General features: G+C 42.9%; 1 protein-coding gene across 1 annotated transcript in view; it reads left to right on the top strand.

Annotated features, from left to right (window-relative positions):
* The first annotated feature begins 1,057 nt into the window (after positions 1–1,057).
* The window catches only part of LOC132816762 (protein THEM6-like), a 34,546-nt gene continuing 18,027 nt past the window's right edge, over positions 1,058–17,576 (top strand). The window contains exon 1 of the mRNA XM_060826685.1: positions 1,058–1,336. Within this exon, the coding sequence (XP_060682668.1) occupies positions 1,195–1,336 (142 nt within the window). The 5' untranslated portion in view covers positions 1,058–1,194. The remainder of the gene's footprint in view (positions 1,337–17,576) is intronic.

Below are 17,576 nucleotides of genomic sequence, written 5' to 3' on the forward strand. Positions count from 1 at the left end.
GTTGCGATATCTGGTCGGCATGGATGGGTTGGACCAAAGGGTCTGTTTCCGTGCTGTAGATCTCTATGATTCTATGGAGCATCCACAATCCTTGGGGATTGTCAGTTCCAAAGATACACAACTGAGTGAACAAATATCTCCTCAGTCTTAAATGATTGGTCCCATACCTTCCAGTTTGTCCCAGTGTTGTTGTATCAGGACAAAAACGTGCAAATCACGTCTTAATTATGACTGTTTCAATTAGATCACCTATCATCCTTCTGAACAATGAGATTAATCTTTTTTTTGTCCAACTCCACTATTATTTCCTGTCTCTACCGATGTGCTCTATCTATATTCTAATCTCTTCTTCCTGTTCATACATTACTGGAATCCAGCAATCTCGGTATTTGTTAACTTCCGTTTCCCTTCATTGCGTAAGTATCTAAAACTTTAATCCGGTATTTAGAAGACAGAAGTGCAAAATAAAGATTTTTATGCCCAACGATGGTGCAGGGGGTTTTGAAGAGACCTGTTGAATCTATAACTTTGGTCTCAATTTCTATCTGCCTTGACAGAGGTTACAAAAAAGGTTCACTAAATTGGGTCCTGGAATAAGACTTGGCCTCTAAGAAAAAGACCTCCATCCTTTGGAGTTTAGAAAGGTGCAAATCAGTTCAGTCCAATATCTTTGCAGGCTTTTTAATTGCTCGATATTTTTCTTTTTTGACATGAAGGGGTTGCAAACTTGGAAATCTGAATTCGGCAGCTGAGATGGTTTCATTTCGACCTCCACCACAAAATATTAATGAATGTTAAATATACAACGCGTTCACTTGGATAATCTACCTTTAACAATAAACTCTAAATACCTTCTTGAAAAAAAACGAATACACAACACGTTGCGAATTCTAAAAGGTTTTAAATGATACCGTATGTTTTATGACCTTTGCTAACGATATCTAGAGTACATGTGATCAGGAGCTAAATGGAATGCTCGGTATTTTTAAACGTTTTGACCGTTAGGTGGGAAGCTCGCGCTTACTTCCCGCATTGTGACGCAAGCAGATGAGAAAGAACCAGTGAGCTCGCGCTTGCTCCCTGCATTGTGACGCGGGGAGCGCGCCGGGGTATGACACGGAAGAGGCAAGAATGATGATCGGAGGATGACACTGCCTCCCGTTTACTGTCCTCTGTAGCGCACCGGCCGGCATCATGTGGATCGTCGTGGCTCTACTGTCGGTGCTGCCATTCACCCTTTTTGATTTCTGGTATTTTATCCGTGGAACCGTGGTGTTACTGGTTGCCTCATTCGAAACCCCGGTGAAGGATATCCTGAAGGAGCAAACAGTCCGCGGTAAGGAAAGCTATATCCGATGTGCCGGTTCATTACACATGGGTTGTGGGAGGTGGCGGAAGTTCTCGCTCAGGCTCGCTGTCATTGATATTTCAAACTGCTGCGAAGCTGCTGTCACAGCGGGACCAACCTGTCTGAACAGCTCCTGACAGCAGTGGGGGTGGATTCCCGCAGGCGGGGCGTGCTGATTCATTGCTGATTCTGGCCCGAAATTCCTTTTCTAGCCAGTCTTACCGAGGCCAATGAATTAAACATTTTTGATGGTGTGAGCTGGTGGACTGTCTGAGGGGGATCGGTAATGATGGTCTTGGCAACCACAAAACCGTGCAGCAGAAACCGGCCGATCTTTGGCTGTTGAAGCTGGAGGCACATTCTACACAAAGAAACTAACTATAGAGACAGAAAGAAAAATCCTGCAGATGCTGGATCCAAAGTAGACAGGGAAGGAGGCTGAGACAACGCAGCAAGCCACACAGCATCAGGAGGTGGAGAAGTCGACCTTTCGGGTGGAATCCTTCTTCAGGACTGGGGGTGTCTGTGGTGGTGGTGCTGGGGTGGGGGGGGAGAGCTGCAGATAAAGGGCGTGGCGGAGGCAGGGTGGTGAAGTGAGGATGGGTAAAAACAGGTGGAGGGTACGACCTGGTTGGCCAATGGGAGGAATGAATCTGGTTGGTGGCTGGGTGCAGTGGAAGTAGCTGTAGCACCTATTGAAGGAACACCACCTTATTTTCCGCCTGGGCACCCTACAGCTGGAGGACTCAACACTGAGTTTTCAAATGACCTCCCTTCCCATCCCCTCCCCCTCCCTTCCACTACTCCCTGCCACCAATCAGACTCATTCCTCCTGTTGACCTACCACGTCAACCACCCATCTTTACCTATTCCCACTTCACTTCCCTATCCCGACCATCCCCTTTATCTGAAGTCCCCCTCACACTCACCCCTAGTCCTGAAGAAGGGTTAGACCCAAAACATTGACTTCTGCAACTCCTTATGCTGCCTGGCTTGCTGTGTTCTCTCAGCCTTCTGCCTGTCTACACAGGAAACTAACTGGCCAGCAAAGAGGATACAACCATTGGAATTTCTGAGGAAAACAGATTAAAATCATATGATGGGTACAGTGAGGTCATTCGGCCAGTCATGTCTTCTCAACTTGTGTGACATCCCTGGGTTTTCCTATAATACTGAGTCATAGAGATTAACAGCACAAAAGAAAGTAATTCAGCTGATTGTGTGCACACCAAGCATTTCTCTACTGTAGTGTCATCTTCTAGCACTTGGCCTTTAGCCTTTTATGGTGTATTTCAAGTGACCACCTAAATATTTATTAAATGTTGTGATGGTTCCTGCCTCTATCACCTTTCAGGTACTGAGATTCAGATACCCACCATCTTAAGGATGAGAAAGTAATTCCTTAAATTCTCTCTAAACCGCTTACCCTTTAATTTAAACCAATGACCCCTTGTTGCCCTAAGGGGAAAAGCATCTTCATATCTATGCTCTGCATAATTTTGCACATCTCAATCAGATCCCTCTCAGTCTCCTTCGTTCTAAGGAAAACAATTGAGACTAATTTATTTTTGTAGCTGAAATGCTTCAGCCCAGGTGATGAATATTCCTCTCTACCCTCTCATGTCCAAACATATGTACCACTTCCACAAACTGTATTCTTTGGTTTTTGATATCTTTCTATTGTGTGATGATTAGAACTGCACACTGTAATTCATTATGCTCCAACAAATGTCTGCACAGCTCCATTATAACCTCCCAGTTCCTGTATTCAATGCCTTGACTAATAAAGACAAATAAACCATAACTTTCTCCACCTATTCGCTTTCAATAATCTGTGTACATGCACACCAAGGTCCTTCTGGTCTTCTGTAGTTCTTAGTGTCCTACCATTTATCATGTACTCCTTAGAGCAAGTGAGGACTGTAGATGCTGAAGAGTCAGAGTCGAAAAATGTGGTGCTGGAAAAGCACAGCACATCAGGCAGCATCCAAGGAGCAGGAGAGTTTTGGGCATAAGCCTTTCATCAGGAATGTACTCCTTGTTTTGTTAGTCCTCACAAAGCGCATTACCTCCTATTTTTCAGGATAAAGATCTATTTGCCATTGTTCAGCCACTCTATATCATCCTGTTTTCTAAGGCTTTCTTCCTCACTATTCCATACACGTTATTTTCATGTCATCTGTGAACTTACCGATCATGTCTTCTATGTTCATTGCCTAAATCTACATTAATATATACCATGTAGTGTAATGTCACTACAAATAGCAAAGTACTCAGCACTGAGCCATGTGATATGCCACTTGTCACAGGCTTCCAATCACAAATACAACCTTAAACTATCAGCATATTCCACATCCTAACCACCCACTATGTAAAAAATCTATTTGTAATGATATTGTTGCTTCTTTGGTTGATCACTTTAAACCAGTCATTTGGTTTTGGACTAAATTGATAAAGGGTACTAAATTAAAAAAAATTACAGATGCTGAAAAGGGTTACTGGACTCAAAGTGTTAACTCTGCATTTCCTCCAGCTGTTTTTGTTGCAAAGGGGACAGTTCCTTTGTTTCAACTGTGTCCAAACATCTCATGTTTCTCTATCTAATTTCCTCTATCTTTACTTGCATATAAAACAACAGCCCTTCATGCCTGCTTTGGATTCAATAATATCATGGCTGATCTGATTTGGCCTCAACTCTATATTTCCACACATCTTGTAACTCTTAACTTCCTTATTTGTCAAGAATCCATCTCCACATTCTCTCTGCTTTAAAAGTTTTACAGTCTGCAGCACCACTCCTCTCTGGGGAAGAGAGTTCCAAGAAGTTGGGGTGCTAAAACCAGTTTCTCCCAATCTCCACCTGAAGTGGAAGATTCTTACTTTTATGTCACTACTACAAGGGGCAACATGATCTTGATGAGGTCTTAATAAGATCACCTCTTATTCTTCTAAACTCCAAAGATGACAAATCCAACCTATCTGACCTTTCTGTACAGAATGAACCCACCACCCCAAAAAAATTCAGTCAAGTGAGCCTATAAACTGCTCTGAAAATATTATACGCTTTCTTAAATAAGGAGAGCAAAACCGCACAGTTCTTTAAAACCAACATCCTGTACAACTGTTGCAAAACATCCCTTTATATTCTGTTCCCTTTGCAATAAATAGCACCATTTGCCTTCTTAATCACTTCTACCAGCATACTCATTAGAACTTGCCAACCTGAAGACAATCTGTTTGTACCTACTCTCTGTTTCCTATAGCCAGTCTTCCATGCTATTTTGTCACTGCTATACTATGAGCTCTTATTTTGCATAGTGACCTGTTTTTATTCACTAACGAGATGTGGTATCACTGTTTGGCCAGTGTTTGTTACTTGTCCGTGGCTACCTTTGAGAAGATGGTGGCCATCTTGAACCACTGCAGTCCTTTTGCTGTAAGTGCACCCACAATGCTGTTGGGGATGGAATTACAGGATTTTGACCTAGCACCAGTAAAGGAATAGCGATATATTTCCAAGTCAAGATGGTAAGTGTTTTGGAGGGTAGCTTGCAGGTGGTGTTTCCATGTATCTGCTGCCCCTTGTCCTTCTAGATGGAACTGGTCATGGCTTTGGAAGGTAAGGACTTTTGGTGTATTGCTGCAGTGTGTCTTGTAGATAGTACACACTGCTGCTATTGGACGTAGTGGTGGAGGCAGTGGATGCTAGAATATGTGGTGCCAATCAAGAGGTCGGCTTAGTCCTGTATGGCATCAAGCTTCTGAATTTCTGCAGTGTATCTTGTAGGAATATAGGAACAGGAATAGACTAATCATCCCCCTTGAGCCTGTTCCAGCAATCAATGAGATTATCGTTGATTTGTGCCTAACTCCATTTGTGCCTAACTCTTTGTCCCAGATCACTTAATACCTTTGCTTAACATAAATTTATCTCGGATTTAAAACTAACAACTGATTTGGCATCAGCTGCTATTTATGGAAGAGAGTTCCAAACCGCTACCATCCTTTGTGTATGGAAGTCATTTCCTATGTTTCTCCTGAACGGTCTGGCTCTAATGTTTAGACTATATCCTCTAGTTTCAGAATCCCAAACAGTGAAAATAGTTTATCTACTTTGTCTTTTCCTATTATTTATCTTGAAGACTTCGATTGTATAACCTTTTAACTATATAGAAGATCTAGAGAAAACATTCCTGTTTTGAATAATTTCTCCTCATAACCTTTGAAGTCCAGATATCATTTTTGTCAACCTATACTGCACTCCCTCCAAGACCAATATATCCTTCCTAATGTGCAGTGCCCAGATCTTATCACAGTACAGCAAATGGCATCTAACCAGGGTTTTGTATAGCTGTTTTGTAGATCATACACACTGCTGCTCCTGAATGTTGGTGACGAAGGGAATTGATCTTAGTAGATGTGGTGCTAATGAGGCAGACTGCTTAGTCCTGATGGTGTTAAGTTTCTTGAGTGTTGCTGGAGCTGCACTCATCCAGGGCACCCCTTCAGTTTCCAAGACCCGATAAAGCTGATGGCACATTTTCGTGACTGTATCCTGGGATATCTGCAGTAGCAATGTTCCTTGCTCATTTGGAGAAAATGCATAGAGAACAATACACTCTGGGCCTCCTGTACCCTCTCCACATCCTTAAAAGACCTTGAACTGCAGTTTTTTCATGTGATGGTTGTTTGGCAGTCGTTGGATGTTGTTGCTGGTTCTGGAGTTGTTGCTGGTTCTGGAGTTGTTGCTGGTTTTGGAGTTGTTGGTGAACTTATTTCTTTCTTGGTTTCTCCATGCCTTCATTGCACTGTGACCACAGTGATGAAGACCCCTGTTTTTGGTGAATCTGTTGATCACTCTTCCAATCAAGTTATTTGGGAAATGTTAGAAACAAAACAAGTTCATAGTAATATGAGCAGCAGTATCACATACGAATGACATAGTTTGGCATGGTCCTTTAATACAGTGAGATATGGACGGTGATGGAATCCCTGTACATGGACCTTTGACTTGGTGGTCTTATTCAGATGTATGCAGTACACGCCATGCCCCACACATGTGATAAGCTGCTCAAACTTTGCACCCTCCTATTTATCTTTCAGCCCCTTCTCCTCCCCCTGACATTCCTGATGAAGGGCTTATGCCCAAAACATTGACTCCTGCTTCTTGAATGCTACCTGACCTGCTGTGCTTTTCCAGCGCCACAGTTTTCGACTCAATACTGTCCTGTCCCGCTTGGTCCAGGAACTTCCTACATACATTTGGGACACTACCCATGCCCTCCACCTTCTCCATGACTTTGTTTCCCTGGTCCCCAACGCCTTATCTGCACCATGGCCATCCAGTCCCCATAAACATTCATTCGCCATTTCTGTTCCTTCTTCCCCCTCTGACCCAACCAGTACCCTTCCACCATCACACTCATTCAATTGATGGAACTGGTCCTCACATTCAACAACTTCTCCTTCGAATCCTCCCACCTCCTTCAGCCCAAAGGGGTAGCCATGGGCATCAGCATGGGCCCCAGGTATGCCTGCCTGTTTGTAAGGTACATGGAACAGTCCAGTTGCACTGGCACCATCCCCCACCTTTCCCTCCACTACACTGATGACTGTATCAGTGCCACCTCATGCTCCCATGAGGAAGTTGAACAATTCATGAACTTCACTAACACCTTCTACCTTGACCTTACGTTCACCTGGACCATCTCGGACACCTCCCTCCCCTTCCTGGTCCTGTCCGACTCCATCTCTGGTGACCAACTCAACACAGGCATCCATTTTAAATGCACTGACTCCCACAGCTACATGGACTACACCTCCTCCCACTCTCCCTCCTATAAAGATGCGATTCCTTATTCCCAATTCTTCTACCTCCACTGTATCTGCTCACAAGAGGAGCAATTTCACTCCAGGACATCCCAGATGGCCACCTATTTCAAGGTCCATAATTTCCCCTCCCAGAGATCAACAATGCCCTCCCAGCACATCTCCTGTAACCACAACAAGGATAGATGTCTACTGGTCCTCATCTTCCACTTCACTAATCTCTGAATAAAGCACATTATCCTCCTCCATTTCTGCCACCAAAAATCAGACCCTACCACCAGGAATATATTTCCCTGTAGCAGACCTTAACTTCACCTGGACCGTCTCAGACACCTCCCTTGTTTGAGTTGGATGGCTGGCAGAGCTGTTTGTTTGAGTCCCTGCATTACTAGCTCTGCTAAGAACCCTGATATCAGAGATACCGTGGGTGATCCGTTGGTTTGTCTGAAAGTTTTGTTGTTAAAGGTGAAGTGGGTGGTAAGGCATAGGTCCACTAGCTTGACGATACTGTCCTTGCTGATGAAGTTAGTGGTGTTTGGTCTACATGTCTTTGAGTCTTCTAATAGTGTAGTCAGTGTTTCCTTGGCCAGATTGATGTTGATGGATGTGAACAGGGCTGTTACGTCAAAGGAGACCTTGATTTCATCCTCTGCTACCTTGGTGTCTTTGGTCTTCAGGAATTCTTGGATGGAGTGCCGTGAGTGTTCTACTAAGTGTTTTAGTCTTTGCTGTAGCTCTTAATCAGTCTGTTATTTGGTGTTACAGATAGCAAGACTGTGGATCTGAGGGGGGGCTCCTGGCTTGTGAATCTGTAGAGGTGTGGTGTGTTGGAACCGTCTGGTTTCATTTTTTTTGAAAGTTAGTCTTATTTATTTCTCCAGATTTCTGTTTTTTTGAGTAGGGCTGTGATTCGGTTCTCTAGTTGTGGGATCAGGTCTGTCGCCACTTGTTGGTAAGTGTTGGTATCTACAAGTAGTGCATTTGCACTACGTAGTCTCTTTGATTTAAAAAGACTGTCAAGCATCCTTTGTCCATAGTTAGGATAACAATGTTTTTTATCTTTGTTTTAGTATTTGTAGTGCTTTTCTTTCTTGTGTATTGAGTGTATTTCCTTCCTTTTTCCTGCTTAATATTGGTGCACCTGTCTGTCTGATGGTTTGCTGGGTTTCTTCTGTGAGTTGGTTATCTTTCAATGTTGTTTCTAATGCTGCTAAGAAACTTCGCAAAACTTGGGACCCTTCAATTACAGAGCACCAAAATTGACTTCACCAGTTTCCTAATCTGCCCTCCCCCCACCTCCTCTCAGATCCAATCCTCCACTTTGGCACCACCCCCTTGAACTGTCCTACATGTCCATCTTCCTTCCCATCTATCCACTCCACCCTCGTTCTGATCTATCACTATCACTCCCACCTGCATCTACCTATCAACTTCCCAGCTACCTTCCCTCTACCCCTACCCCCACCCTCCTATTTATCTCTCAGCCTCCTTTCCCTCCAACATTATTGATGAAGGGTGTATGCCTGAAACGTCAACTCTCCTGCTCCTTGGATGCTGCCTATCTGATGTGCTTTTCCAGTGCCACATCTTTTGACTGCTGAAAACTTGAACCCTCACTCCCCCACCCCCAATCACCCAAGAAGAGCAGCATTGCATATAAGAGCAGGTTGGCAAATATTTACTGTCCAAGGTGAGAGGAAATCAATCTTGTGCAGCCTATGAGACTTTGGATTGTCTTTGTGAATGGCAACTTGCAAGTGACATTTATAAAGTCACCTGTGATTGAATCTGCTTCACACAGATGACTGTGATCAATTTGTAATGACCAAGAACGTCACCAAGATTTGTGTATCCCACAGGTATTTATTTTTAAATCAACCTGTCCAGGAATTTTATTACACACCTCTGGAACAGTTGGGACTCGAACCCTAGCATCTTAGCTCAGAGATAAGGACACTATCATTGTACCACAAGAGCCCGATTATATCACACGTTGGGCATTACATGCATTTCACATGTAGGATTTTACGATTACAGGTTTTTTAACCTCTGCTGTGTAAGTGCCTGATTAACACAATTGCCCCTTGAAGGGCCTACGAAGTAGTGCCTATGTTCCCAAAAGAAATTTAACCCTGACCACTCCAGCTGTTATGGCAGCAATTTTCATCTCCATTGTGCATTTATGATTTGAATGAGAATGAAAGGCAACACAAGTTGCACTTCTTAGAAAGAGTTCAGGCTCAGCCTGGTAGTCGAGGGACTCCAAACCTGCTTTTAATTTCTTCCTTGCACTCTCTGTTGATCTCATCAGTTTTTAGCTTCTACAAGTTCCCACCCAACGCCTTATATTTTAATATATAGGTATTTTTATTAAAAAAAAGAAAATTTAAGATTTTTTACAAAATTACAAAAGTAGTACGAACAAGTATAAGCTCCAGTATAAAATTAAATAAATAAAGAAAAAATAAATAGTAACCAAAAAAAATTGAGAAAAACCCCCCAAACAACTACTAATCTATCCGACAAACAACAAAAACATAAAATAGGATATCATACATTACTAGCAGTAAACGACAAAATAATTAAATAACTGGATACATGCTCAAAATAGATTTACATCAAGACGTAATAAAACCCGTATTTATATGGGACTCCTCCTCCCAGGGGTCCGTGAACTAGCCAGAGCCATTACCACAGCCAGACAAAAACCCTAGACAGTATGGCCAAAATATCTGTGTCAATATAATTCAAGAAGGGCTGCCATGTTTTATAAAGTAATTCCATTTTTTAGTGCACCATATTTTTGAGGAAGTCAAGGGGGATATATTCCATGAGTATCCTGTGTCAGTTCGAAAGTCCTGGGGGGCCTTCAGCTACCCAATTCACTAAAATATTTTTTCTTGCACAAAAGGAGAGAATGGCAAATAATTTCCTCCCATACGCATCCAGGAAGGGAAAATCTGAAGAGCCCAAAAGTAGGGACACTGGATCCAATCTAATCTCCGTACCCAAGATCTCTGACAAGGCATTCGCTACTCTATCCCAATACGTGTGGATCTTATGGCATCTCCATAGACATTGCATGAGAGTGCCACCTTCTATTTTACATTTAGGAAACATTGGGGACGCTCCTGCCTTGAAGTTTGTGAGTCGTTCAAGTGCCGTATGAGCCCTGTGAAGTATCTTTAACTGAATAGCCTGACTTCTATTACAGATAGCGATCTTTCTGGCATTTTCCCAGATGTCCTCCCACATTTCTAAGGAAATTTCCAACCCTAATTCTTGATTCCAGGTTTTAAATAATCATTCCATGTCCTTCGATACCTTATTGTATAAAGAGTGATAAAAAGTACTGACCGAGGGCAGCCCCATCAGCCATAGCACTCTCCTTGCCCTATCCGATTTGTAGGGATTAACTATCAGTGTGGTCTTCTTTTGTATAAGAAATATCAAAAGAGGTCCCTGTTAGACAGTCCAAACATCTGCTCAAAGGACATCATAATCTCCCCATCAAACAGGTCTCCCAAGCAGGAGATATCTCTGGACTTCCAAGTTTTAAATGTAGCATCTGTCAGCCCTGGCTGAAATCGGTGCTCCCACTATAGGGGTGTAAGGGGAGGTTTTTTGCAGGTTACTCTCGTCTTGTCACATTGTCCTCCAGGCTTTGTATTTAATACAATAGGATTTTTACAATAGTCCATAATAGCTCTCATCTTGTCCATAAATAAAAGATTGATGAGGGGACATTTTGCTTAGGAGGTCTCAATATCTAACCAGATTGGTCTCTTGTGACCCACAATCAATCAGCTACATAAGATAATAAGGAGTTCAATTGGTACCTCCTGAAATCTGGAAAGTCCAGTCCTCCCCTTGGTTGTGGAAGCTGCAGCTTTTCTAATTTGATGAGGAGCCGTCTATGATTCCAAATAAAGGAGCTGAGCCAGCCATAGAGCTTACGCAACGCCTGTCTCGGCAGCATCAAGGGGAGCATTCTCATAGGATATAGAAGACGAGGTAGAATATTCATCTTAACTAAGGCTACTCTGCCTAGCCAAGATATTGTGAGATCTCCCCAACGTTGAAGGCCCTGCCTTTTTTTCTCCAGTAAGTGCACAAAATTGGCTTTATACAGCTGACCAAATACTGGAGTGATGAAAATACCTAAGTGACCACCAAAAAGGGAAGCAAGATCCATCCGGTAGATTGGATACACTAGCAAGACCACTTGAATTAGGCGGAGCACGGATATCAAAGGATCACTTAAGAAGAGGAGGATATCATCTGCATAGAGAGTGATTTTGTGCTTGCCCGATCCAATCCTTGGAGCCGTTATGTTAGGGTCAGTTCATACAGCTTCCGGTAGTGGTTCAATCACTAGTGTGAATAATAATGGTGAAAGAGGACATCCTGATGACAGCCCTGCCAACACTAAAGCTATCTGAACCTAAATTATTGGTGATTACCGCTGCTTTGGGATCATTATATAATACTGAAACCCATTTAGTAAATACCTCTCCAACACCGAACCTTTCCAGTATATAGAAAAGATATGGCCATTCTACCCAATCAAATGCGTTCTCTGTGTCCAAGGAGACAACTAAACACGGTATTGTTTCCTGTTGACAGACTTGTATCATATTTAAGACCCATCTAATATTATTAGTTGATCTGCAACCCTTTATGAACCCCATCTGGTCCTCTTTTATGATATATGGTAAGACCCTCTCCAGTCTTAATGCTAGCATTTTGGAAACAATTTTGAAATCCACGTTCAGCAAGGATATGCATCTATATGATGAGCAATCTTCTGGGGCCTTTCCCTTTTTAAGAATGAGAGAGATATTTACTTCTCTCACGAAGGCGGGAGGCAGCCCTGACTATGGGAGTAATTGTACATATTTATGAGTGGCCCAGCCAGTCCTCCTATAAATTCTTTATAGAACTCAACCTGGAATCTGTCTGGTCCAGGCGTTCTGCCACTCTGAAGCTGCCTAACCATGTTCAGTACTTCCTGGGTTGTCAGGGGGACATTCAAGATCAACACCAGCTCTGAGGTTAAGCCGGAAGGGCCAAATTTTTAAAGAAGGATTCCATCTTCCCAGATCTATCCTCATAGTCCTGTGATTTATACAGTTCAAAATAGAACTTTCTAAAGGCTGTATTGATCTTTTTACGATCACAAGTCAAGATACCAACACTTTCTCTAAAGCTTGGGGAGCCTTTTACTTTCTACCAAGTTATGCTAAATATCTGCCAGGCTTGTCGCCATTTTCAAATAATCTTTGCTTCGTGAATAATATTTCCCTCTTTGCTGTTTGGGTAAGTGCGGTATTCAAGGCTGCCCTAAGAGCTGTGATCCTTTGTAGCTTAGTAATGGAGAGCCTGTCAACATACAGTGTCTCAGCTGCCTTCAAGCGAGCCTCGAGCAAACGTTGTTGCTCTCCCTTTTGTCTTTTCTGGGTCACAGAATACAAGATGACCAAGCCTCGCTTGTATGCCTTAGTGGTCTCCCACATCATTAACAGGTTACTGGCCGTACCTGAATTAATTTCCCAGAAGGTTTTGAATTTCTGCGAAAAATACTTTATAAATTTGCTATCCTTCAATAAAAAGGGATCCATACGCCAATATCAGGGGCCTCTCCCATCATCCCTAGTCTTGACTTCCATATATACTGCGGCATGACCAGAAACAGCTATATTACCTATTTTACAAGACAGTATCGAATTCAGAGGGGTCGAGGGGATATTAAACATATCAATTCTGGTATGGCATTTGTGTGGGTTAGAATAGAAAGTAGAGCCTCTAACCTGGGGATAAAGACACCTCCACACATCTACTAGTCCTAGCTCCTTATTCAGATCTGCCAGTTGTCTAGATCTCAGAGACATACCCGTAGTGCTGCTAAGTATCCTATCCGTCTCTGGGTCCATAATACAATTAAAATCTCCCCCTACAATTGTATGGTGGACCCCAAAAGCCATCAACTTAGAGAATGCTTCTGTTACAAATTTAAAAGGGTGTGCAGGGGGCAATAAAGATTCAAAATTCCATATTCCTCTCCATGTATTAGGGCTTTGATCAATGTATACCATCCAGACTCACCTTTTATCTTGCTTAACATTTGGAGAGGAAGATTCTTCTGAATAAGAATGGCTACTCCCCTACATTTTGAATGAAAAGATGAAAAGAAAGTCTGATCAAATGTGTCCGATTGGTGAATTGCTTCCCTTGACATTCCAGGTACACCACCTAAATGAATGGCTAGTCATGATCATCCAGGCAAGCCCGAGACACCCCAGGAGAAAGAACCCCACCCAAAAGATCTTGAATAAAGACCATAGAAAATTCACAAATACAAAAATTCTTTCAAACATTTAAACACTTACTCCTAAATAAAAACACAACGCAAAACGTTCGAAAGGAGACTTTCCCCCTTGCTCCTGGGGTATAACTACCTATCACTAACCCCATCATAACCTCTCCTAGCTAGGGCATTATCAAATGGAGCAAACAAATTCAAGTGTTTTATAAAACCAGAGTTAAAAGTGAGTAACCCACCTTCTCCCCCCCCCCCCCCCCCAACCCCACACACACCAACACCAGGGTGTGTTTAACAAACACTACACAAAATAGAAATATATAAAGTTACAAAATTACAATCCCAGCAATTATTAGGCAACTAAGTGAGATGAAGAAAGAGGGAAACCCCCGCTCTAGAAAAAATAGCAAAACAGAACAAACCCCCTCCCCCACAAATCGAGTAAGCTGCATGAGCTATATAAAAAAAAAGACCAAAAGAAGAGTACCCACACCCACCCACACCCCCCAGGGAAAGATGAGTGGAAGAGAGATGAAGAGGGGGAAAAAGGGGTAAACAAAAGGGGGGCAAGATAAAGTCATTGTCCATACGGTTTGAGTCCCACAGTCTATTTAAGAGAGTCCAAGAATTATTTTGCTTTCTCCGGTGATCCAAAGTTATAAATGGATCCTCCATGGCTGAGGTGCAGTCTTGCTGGATAACGCATGGAGTATTGAATATTTTAGCTCTCTTAGATACTTCTTCGCCACATCAAATGCCCTCCTCTTGCAGACCACGGCTGGAGAGAAGTCCTGAAATAACATTATCCTGGAACCCTTATGCATCATGGCCTGGCAGTCCTTCCCCAGTACTCTGGAGGCTTCCAGGAGCATTTGTTTTTCTTTGTAGCATTGGAGTCGGATTAGAACTGGGTGGGGGCACTGGTCCGACCCGGGCCTGCGTACAGCAACACAATGGGCCCACTCCACCTGCACCCGGCCTGGTCCCGACTCCAACTTCAATAATTGTGGGAGCTATTGCTCCAAAAAGTCCACAAGCTGGTCTTCCTCTTCCCCTTCGGGATGGCCCAGCAACCGAATGGTTTTCTGATGACCCCGATTATCGAGGTCGTCGATGCGTTCCTCCAGGGTCCGGATTCGCTGCTCAAGAGCCCAGACGTGACCTACGGACGATTCGGCATGCGTCTCCGAGGCCGCAGCCCGTTGCTCCGCCCCTCTGACACGCTGTTTGAGTTTTTCGATCTCTCGGTCATGCTTCTGCAGCATGATCGAGATCGACTCCCATCTGGACTGTGTCTACTCAATGAAAGCGTTGATCTTCTCCTGAAGCTTGGTGATCCCGGACAGCAGGCTCGCCACTGAAGGTAAGTTCCCCGAAGCGGCTGCGGACATCTCTGCTGCTGCGGGAGGGGGTGGGGGAGAGGTCCCTGCCTGTTGCGAGCTGCAGGAGGTGCCCTTAATCAATTTAAAAGAAACACCAAACTATCCAAGTTTGATGTAAAATTACTGAGTACGCTGGGCAAATCTATCCTGAATGATTTAAAGGGTGAGGTGAAGGTGGGTGCCCCACTTTGCCTGAGTCTGAGGCAGAGCACTGCAGACTCAGACTTACTGGGTCACCACCATCTTGAATTCCCCTCCCACCCAGCTCTTATTCACTGTTTCTTCTCCCAGCATTATCCCCGAGTTCTGGGTCTATACCATGCAAACCATTGTGCTGCGCTATCTATTCTGTTGAATCCAGGGTGGTTCTTCCCTTCCTCACTAACCCATATCTTCCAATACATTATTGACTCCTGCCCTTATATGTTGAGTTGCCCTGTCACAATTATTTTCCTTTTTGCAACCAAGCATGCTGTCTGCAATCCCTGCAATTGACTCCCTCAACTTCCCTACTATTGCAGTTACACCAATCCCCTTTGACTTTCCTGAACAGATCCCCAGGACTGACTCTGGCACAACCCGACCAACTTTCAATGACAGCCCTGATTTGTGACCAGACTCGCAGCTCTCCAAATGGTTTACCACTAAACCCTGGACTGGTTGTGTGGGACCTGCAGCACTGATGAGGGCTCACTCCTGGAATGTGACCCTTCCCAACTAGGTGGCTGACTGACTGATCACGTCAAAGCCCCTGGATTGAGATTAGATACTGCCTTGATTTATAGTTAGAACCCTCTCACTGACAACAAGTTCCTTTGAATTTAAGAGGATTACTTCCCTCAGATTTTCATTTGGTTGGAACACATGCAATGTATTTACTGTGTAAGCTGTTGGCTCATGCCATAGATGTGACATTGATGTAATACAGTGCCATATATCAATATGTCCACCCTCTTAATTGATCACTGCTGACAACCATGACAAGCTGTCTTGCTTTGTGACTGTGCTAAAAGCAAGACAAGCCAGAAGTGTGAGCTGCAAGATCTGAATGAGAAAGGCAAGGCACAGATGCTGTGAGCATCCAAGTAGGTGTGAAGTGAGTAAGTGCTAACAAAACAAGTGACAATTCCTGTGATGACATGGTACTTTTCTCAGTGCACAGAGGCCTGGCAGCAGCATGATACTGAAAGATGTTCGTGCGCTCCAATATGCAGCATTGAAATGATAACCAAGTCAGAGATATGCCATTACGATATGATATAGCTGGTGCTTGATTTTGTGCCAGATTATGTGAGTGGGATGGAATGCAGGCAGTTGCTGCTGATGGAACATACCCTGTGATGTTGGGTACTACTGGCCAAGATGGAGGCCTAGAGGAGTAAGTGGTGAGCTGCAACCACCAACTACCCACTGTGACGTCCATATAGGGATTGTACCATTTAGTTTCCAATGCATAAGAAAATAGCAAACTGTGTATAAATGATATCAGAACAGGTAAACACAAGTTGCAAATGCTTGGAAATAGGCCTCTTGCTACTCCCTGGTGAGGTTCTCACCTTGTCATTCAACACTTGGTTGGAAAATCAAAATTTATTTCCTCAATGTTGAGAACCTCATTTTTATGATCTCACCATGTTTTTAGAACTGATTTGCTATTGCCCATGTCGTTCAGAGGCTGAGAAAATTCAGATCACAGAATCACCATCAACAACTTCTCAGGAACCTCTGGAATGTACTTTGTATGGATTCAAAAGGTTGCTGCCAGTAATCCTGCTCTTCTCCATAAAACATGCTGTTGAAGTCCCCAGAGATTACAAACAATAAGGAATCAAAGAACTGACAAGAATGTCCATGCTTATAATATTAGTCTCATTGTAAAAGGCCATGAAATAAAACATTGAACATCTCCAGTTATAATCCCTCCACCATTGGTAGCCATGCCTTCAACTGCATTGGGTCTAACATCTGGAGTAGCTTCCATACGCTTCTCTGCCTCTCTCTCCCTTGGTTTTCTTTCTCCTTTAAGGCACATCTTAAGACATAACTGCTAGAAGAAGCTTTCAGTAGTCAGGCCTAATGTTTCCTTATCTAGCTCAGTGCCATATTTTCTTTTATAATATTCCAGTGAAGCATCAAGGCCTGTTATGTTAAAGGTGCTATATAAATAAATACATTGTTGTCAAACAGACTATTCTGAGTTCAGCCATTTTTGATGTTAGAAAAAGACTTCCTTTAAGAAAAAAATGAAATTATTTAATACATGCTGCTGTAAATTACACTTACTGCTAATGAGAATAAAAAAGACTGCAAAATCTCAACAGGTCAGGCAGTATCAGATGAAGAGAGATGAAAGCGAATATTTCAGATCAATGAGCAGAACTCTTGCTAATGTTCGTTTTTTGTCTGAGTAAATTGCCTATTGGGACAACTTTCATGTAAGTTTTATCCCAATTTATAAATGGAAATTAAAAATGATATTTTACCTTACAAAATATTTGAATGGGTTTGAACTTTCTAAACATTAATGCATCTATGCAGCATTGCAGTCTCCTCCATGTAGTTTCTCAGTTTCATCATGAAAAATTACCTATGCAGCAAAATTATATTTTGGAATTTAGGTGAATTTGCACAAAACTGATGCAAATAATCAGCTTTCAAGTAGGAAAGTTAATTAGTATTCTCAAAATATGAGAGT

This window comes from Hemiscyllium ocellatum, chromosome 6 (assembly GCF_020745735.1).
Source record: "Hemiscyllium ocellatum isolate sHemOce1 chromosome 6, sHemOce1.pat.X.cur, whole genome shotgun sequence".
In the NCBI taxonomy this organism is placed as follows: domain Eukaryota; kingdom Metazoa; phylum Chordata; class Chondrichthyes; order Orectolobiformes; family Hemiscylliidae; genus Hemiscyllium; species Hemiscyllium ocellatum.